The 6000-nt window shown below is 53.2% G+C and overlaps 1 protein-coding gene across 1 annotated transcript in view; it reads left to right on the top strand.

Annotated features, from left to right (window-relative positions):
* Positions 1-418: 418 nt before the first annotated feature.
* Positions 419-6000, top strand: part of LOC140428864 (immunoglobulin superfamily member 3-like) — a 54450-nt gene continuing 48868 nt past the window's right edge. The window contains exon 1 of the mRNA XM_072515518.1: positions 419-446. Within this exon, the coding sequence (XP_072371619.1) occupies positions 419-446 (28 nt within the window). The remainder of the gene's footprint in view (positions 447-6000) is intronic.

Raw genomic sequence — 6000 nt, 5'->3', positions numbered from 1 at the left:
CATGTATGGAACGATCGGCGTGGACTGTACACAGAACAATACTTTTCATTGTAACTTGGTACATGTGACAATAAATCCAAATCCAAATCCAAGACTCCTCTCGTAGTCCACGTGACGGAAAATTTCACCCCTTTAATCACTGATGCGCAATCAATTACTCTCGAGACATGGTGAATCATAACTAATAGGCTTTAATCTGCTAGAACTGTTTCCCAGCAGCTTCGATACAGAATGTGAAGGCTGCTGGGACGGCATTGGTTCTTATACTCCACCTCTCAGGGCGGAGCTATGTACATCAGCCAATGGTAGACTCCTGGGTCCAGCCAATGGTCATCCACCTCTCAGGTACCACAATACCTTGTATTACCACATTCACCTCCTGTTACAAAAGGGCCCGGCGGGGTGATGGCCAGCGTTAATGGTCACCTTTCGCAAGGTAGGACCAGGTATGGAGGTATCGTGATGTCGAGGGTAATAGCAAAGTGTTCATGGTGCAGCAATCAGTCGATCGGGTGGCCTGGTCGTCCTTCTGGAGCGCCTGGGCTTCGGCGGTGATCCTGATGGGGTCCCGGCGGTTGCAACTCCGGGAATGTGGTGTCGTCCTCCCAGGCAGCTTTGTCACCCCTAGGCGGCGCTGTTGGGGTGAAAGGTGTGCGGTGGGGGGGCGCCTGTAGGGGGCGTTGGGGCTTGTTCGGGCCTAGGCAGGGGCGGCGGGAGTACTGACCCTCCCGTCAGGTGCTGCGGGGGTGGGGTCACTGGTGCAGGGTGCGCGTGGGGCTCCGGCGGGCGCCAGGTCCCGAAGGGAGACCGTGTCTTGGCGGCCATCAGGGAACGCTACATAGGCGTACTGGGGGTTGGCGTGCAGCAGGTGGACCCTCTCGACAAACGGGTCCGACTTGTGCACCCTCACATGTCTCCGAAGCAGGATGGGTCCGGGTGTCGCTAGCCAGGTTGGGAGCGAGGTCCCGGAGGAGGACTTCCTGGGGAAAACAAGGAGACGTTCATGAGGTGTCGGATTTGTGGTAGTACAGAGCAGCGACCGGATGGAGTGAAGGGCCACCGGGAGGACTTCCTGCCAGCGGGAGACTGGTAGATTCCTTGACCGTAGGGCCAGCAGGACGGTCTTCCAGACAGTGCCATTCTCCCTCTCAACCTGCCCGTTTCCCCGGGGCTTGTAACTGGTCGTCCTGCTCGAGGCGATGCCCTTGCTGAGCAGGAATCGACGGAGTTCGTCACTCATAAAGGAGGACCCCCTATCACTGTGAATGTATGCGGGGAAACCAAATAGTGTAAAGATACCCTGGAGGGCCTTGATGACGGTGGTTGCGGTCATGTCTGGGCAGGGGATGGCGAACGGGAACTGGGAGTACTCGTCAATCACGTTAAGGAAGTACGTGTTGCGGTCGGTGGAGGGGAGGGAGCCTTTGAAATCCATGCTGAGGCGTTCAAAGGGACGGGAAGCCTTTATCAGGTGTGCCCTCTCTGGTCGGTAGAAGTGCGGTTTGCACTCCGCGCAGATTTGGCAGTCCCTGGTGACTGTCCTGACCTCCTCGATGGAGTAGGGCAGGTTGCGGGTCTTGATAAAATGAAAGAAACAAGTGACTCCCGGGTGCCAGAGGTCCTCGTGGAGGTTTCGGAGGCGGTCCACTTGTGCAGTGGCACAAGTGCCGCGGGACAGGGCATCAGGAGGCTCGTTCAGCTTCCCGGAACGGTACATGATCTCGTAATTGTAGGTGGAGAGTTCTATCCTCCACCGCAAGATCTTGTCGTTCTTAATCTTGCCCCGCTGTTCATTATCGGACATGAAGGCAACCGACCGTTGGTCCGTGAGGAGAGTGAATCTCCTGCCGGCCTGGTAATGCCTCCAATGTCGCACAGCTTCTACTATGGCCTGGGCCTCCTCTTCGACCGAGGAGTGCCGAATTTCGGAAGCATGGAGGGTGCGGGAGAAGAAAGCCACGGGCCTGCCCGTTTGTTTGAGGGTGGCCGCCAGAGCTATGTCGGACGCGTCGCTCTCGACCTGGAAGGGGAGGGGCTCGGCGATGGTGCGCATTGTGGCTTTTGCAATGTCTGCTTTGATGCGGCTGGAGGCCTGGCGGGCCTCCGTCGACAGGGGGAAGGTTGTGGACTGGATCAGGGGTCGAGCCTTGTCTGCGTAGTTGGGGACCCACTGCGCATAATAACTGAAAAACCCGAGGCAGCGCTTCAGGGCCTTGGGGCAGTGAGGGAGGGGTAACTCCATGAGGGGGCACATGCACTCAGGGTCGGGGCCTATGACTCCACTTCGCACAACGTAGCCTAGAATAGCTAGACGGTCAGTGCTAAACACGCATTTATCCTTATTGTAAATCAGATTAAGGATATTCGCGGTCTGGAGAAATTTTCGGAGTTTGGTGTCGTGGTCCTGCTGGTCATGGCCGCAGATGGTGATGTTATCAAGGTACGGGAACATTGCACGAAAGCCGTACCGGTCAACCATTCGGTCCATCTCACATTGGAAGACCGAGACCCCGTTCGTGACACCGAATGGAACCCTTAAAAAGTGATAGGCAATGTACTAGCGGTCACCATTATGGAGGGGTAGCTGGTGGTAGGCAGACTTGAGAAAACCTTGTATTGCGCAATCCTGTTCACCAGGTTGGATATGCAGGGGAGAGGGTACGCATCCAGCTGCGTAAACCTGTTGATGGTCTGCCTGTAGTCAATGACCATCTTATGTTTCTCCCCGGTCTTTACCACCACTACTTGAGCCCTCCAGGGGCTGTTGCTCACTTCGATGACCCCTTCCCTCAGCAGCCTTTGGACCTCCAACCTGATAAAGGTCTGGTCCTGGGCACTGTACCGTCTGCTCCTGAGGCGACGGGTTTGCAATCCGGGGTGAGGTTCGCAAACAGGGAAGGCGGGTCGACCTTAAGGGTCGTGAGGCCGCAGACAGTACGGGGGGGTATAGGGACGCCAAATTTAAAAGTCAGGCTTTGCAGATGGCACTGGAAATCCAGCCCAAGGAGGGTGGCTGCGCAGAGGTGCGGCAAGACGTATAGGCGGAAATTGTTGAATCTCCTGCCTTGGACAGTGAGGTTCGCAAGGCAGAACCCCTTTATCTCCACCACGTGTGACCCGGAGGCCAGGGAGATCCTTTGGTTTACGGGATGGGTGACAAGAGAACAGCGCCTTACCGTGTCGGGGTGAACAAAGCTTTCCGTGCTCCCAGATTCGATCAAGCACGACGTGCTTGGCCACCATTGATGGAGGTCGTCGTTGTAGCTTTCGCAAGCGTCCGGGGCCAACTCTGGTCCAGAGTCACCGAGGCCAGCTGCAGTAATGGAGAGTTCTGGTCGGGCAGTATGTAGTCGGCTGCGCAGGGGGCCCCATCCAAGATGGCGTCAGCCATGGGTCGCACATGGAGTCCGGGATGAAGAAGATGGCGGCGGCGAGGGACAAAATGGCGGCGCCTATCCGTCCAGAGTGGTGGCCGGGGGGGGGGGCAAAATGGCCACGCCCGCGGGTCGCACGCGGCCTGAGGGTAGGGGGGTGGCGGTGGGCGCTGGACGGACGGGGCCTGAAAAGGGGGTTGCCGATAGTCGCTGGAGACCGTGGCCACGGCGCGGGCCTGGCAGACCCCGGCATAGTGGCCCTTCTTGCCGCACTCTTTGCAGGTGGCGGTGCAGGCCGGGCAGCGCGGGCGGGGATGATTTGCCTGCCCGCAGAAGAAACAGCGTTGTCCGGTGGCGGTAGCGGGCCATCTCGCCGTGCAGGCTTGCGGGGTCAGAGAGAAGGTCTGAGGGGCTGCCGCAACGGGGTGCCACGCAGCCCAGGGGGCCGCCGCGCATCCGGGAGCAAAAGCCAGCGCGTTGTTATACGCAACATCCATGGACCCCGCCAGGGCCCGTGCCTCAGCAAATCCCAGAGTGTCCAATTCTAGGAGCCTTCGGCGGATATCGGGGGAAGTCATACCTGCCACAAAAGCATCCCTGATCAAAAGTTCCGTGTGCTCATTCCCCGAAACTGGCGGGCAGCCATAGTTTTGGCCCAGCACCAGCAGTGCCCGGTAGAAGTCTTCCAACGTTTCTTCAGGGCTTTGCCTCCTAGTTGCCAGCAGGTGACGAGCGTAGACCTGGTTCACAGGGCGGATATAGTGTCCTTCTAGCAGCTCGATTGCTGCCGTATTATTCTCCGGCTCCTCGATCAGAGGGTAGATCCCAGGGCTGACCCGCGAACGTTGAAGGTGCATCTTTTGTCTTTCCGTGGGGGTGTCGGCGGCCGTGTCGAGGTAGCCCTTAAAACACGCCAGCCAATATTTGAAGATAGCAGCAGAGTTGTCCGCATGGGGGCTGAGCTGAAGGCACTCCGGTTTGATATGGAGGTCCATCCTTTCAACTGAAGTTGTAGCAGATTAAATTGATGCACAATCAATTACTCTCGAGACAAGGTGAGTCATAACTAATAGGCTTTAATCTGCTAGAACTGTTCCCCAGCAGCTTCGATACAGAATGTGAAGGCTGCTGGGACAACATCGGTTCTTATACTCCGCCTCTCAGGGCGGAGCTATGTACATCAGCCAATGGTAGACTCCTTTGTCTAGCCAATAGTCATCCAGCTCTCAGGTACCGCAATATCTGGTATTACCACAATCACTATATATAAAATTAGCAAAATTTCCTGTTGTTGAGCATTTCTAAGTTCTGTAAAACTAGTTGACCAGTGAAGGTTCCTCAAAACAAAAACTATTACTGTAAGACTATAGTCACTGGAGAGAGTGGGATGAAGAGAAATTCCAAACACCTCAACATGTTTAAACTTGTTTGGATCTTTCACTGTGGAATTATTGCACTTTGCTGGGGTAGGTGCTTCTTATTTGCTTATCAGCTGCCTTTCATCAACCTTTTGGCTTAACACTTAACTATTTCCACTGCAATTCAACTTTAATGGGTGTAAACCGATAGATTTGAAGGAGCTGCAGTCCAAATGTTATCAACATATATTTCTGTTCTTAACGTCATGCCATGACTTTGTGGCACTCAATTAATGAAATATATATCTATATCAACCAAATGTAGTTCAAAGGGAAGTCATATTTTTAGACAATTAATAGCAATGAACATGAAAAAGTAAGTTTTACAGCAACGTTATATTTACATGTATTGAGAACTTGTACGCAATTGGCTGGTGAAAGCAAGGTGGATGCTTGTGAAACTAGTAGGTGCCACCATAAAAACAAAACTAAATTGGTGCGTTTTTTCAAATAAACAAGAAAGAAATAGGTGCGATAGATCACAAATACTTAAAGTCAATATTAACATCAAAGTAAAATTCCAGGATATACCTCGAGAATATTTTGACTGTATGTTTAAAAAAAATTATTCCTAAGATTATATAAACCAGAGATCAGTCCACATTTAAACAATATACTGACATATACTGGTTATATGATAGCATTACACATAGGTCATTTTGTGCATTGAACACTGTGATACCAGCATGAATATGTGTATAGAGTCATAGGGCATGATTCTCCGGCCTCATTGCGCTCTTGCTCAAGCGTAATGAGGCTGGTAAATAGCGGGAGAGGCCAAAAATGAGATCCACGCCAGCCGCCAAACAGTTTGTGATTAAACCAGCCCGCTCCCGTAGACGAAATCGGGACCTCACCGTAACGTGGTGAGTAACCAATTATCACCACTTAAGCCCCATTTCCATACAATGAACAAGAGCCACCCCATACCCTACAGCCTCCTGTCATTCAGCGGCCTGCCAGCTAGTGTTCACACTGGCGCCGATTAGTACTCCTTTTGAAAAACGTGAACCTTCTGGAAGGGCTTCTGTGGGAAGCCAAGTGGATTCTCATGGGTAGGCGGGCCATGTAGCATGTGGGAGTCATTGCCTAGCATCCCAATCAATCCTTGATGCCTGGACATATGCTTGAACACTGCAGGAGGTAACACCACACACGCAACACCGAACATAGAACATAGAGAAATACAGCACAGAACAGGCCCTTCG

Source organism: Scyliorhinus torazame, chromosome 8 (assembly GCF_047496885.1).
Source record: "Scyliorhinus torazame isolate Kashiwa2021f chromosome 8, sScyTor2.1, whole genome shotgun sequence".
NCBI classification, from domain to species: Eukaryota; Metazoa; Chordata; class Chondrichthyes; order Carcharhiniformes; family Scyliorhinidae; genus Scyliorhinus; species Scyliorhinus torazame.
The sequence above is the reverse complement of the archived record's forward strand: the minus strand, read 5'-3'. Positions and strand labels throughout refer to the sequence as shown.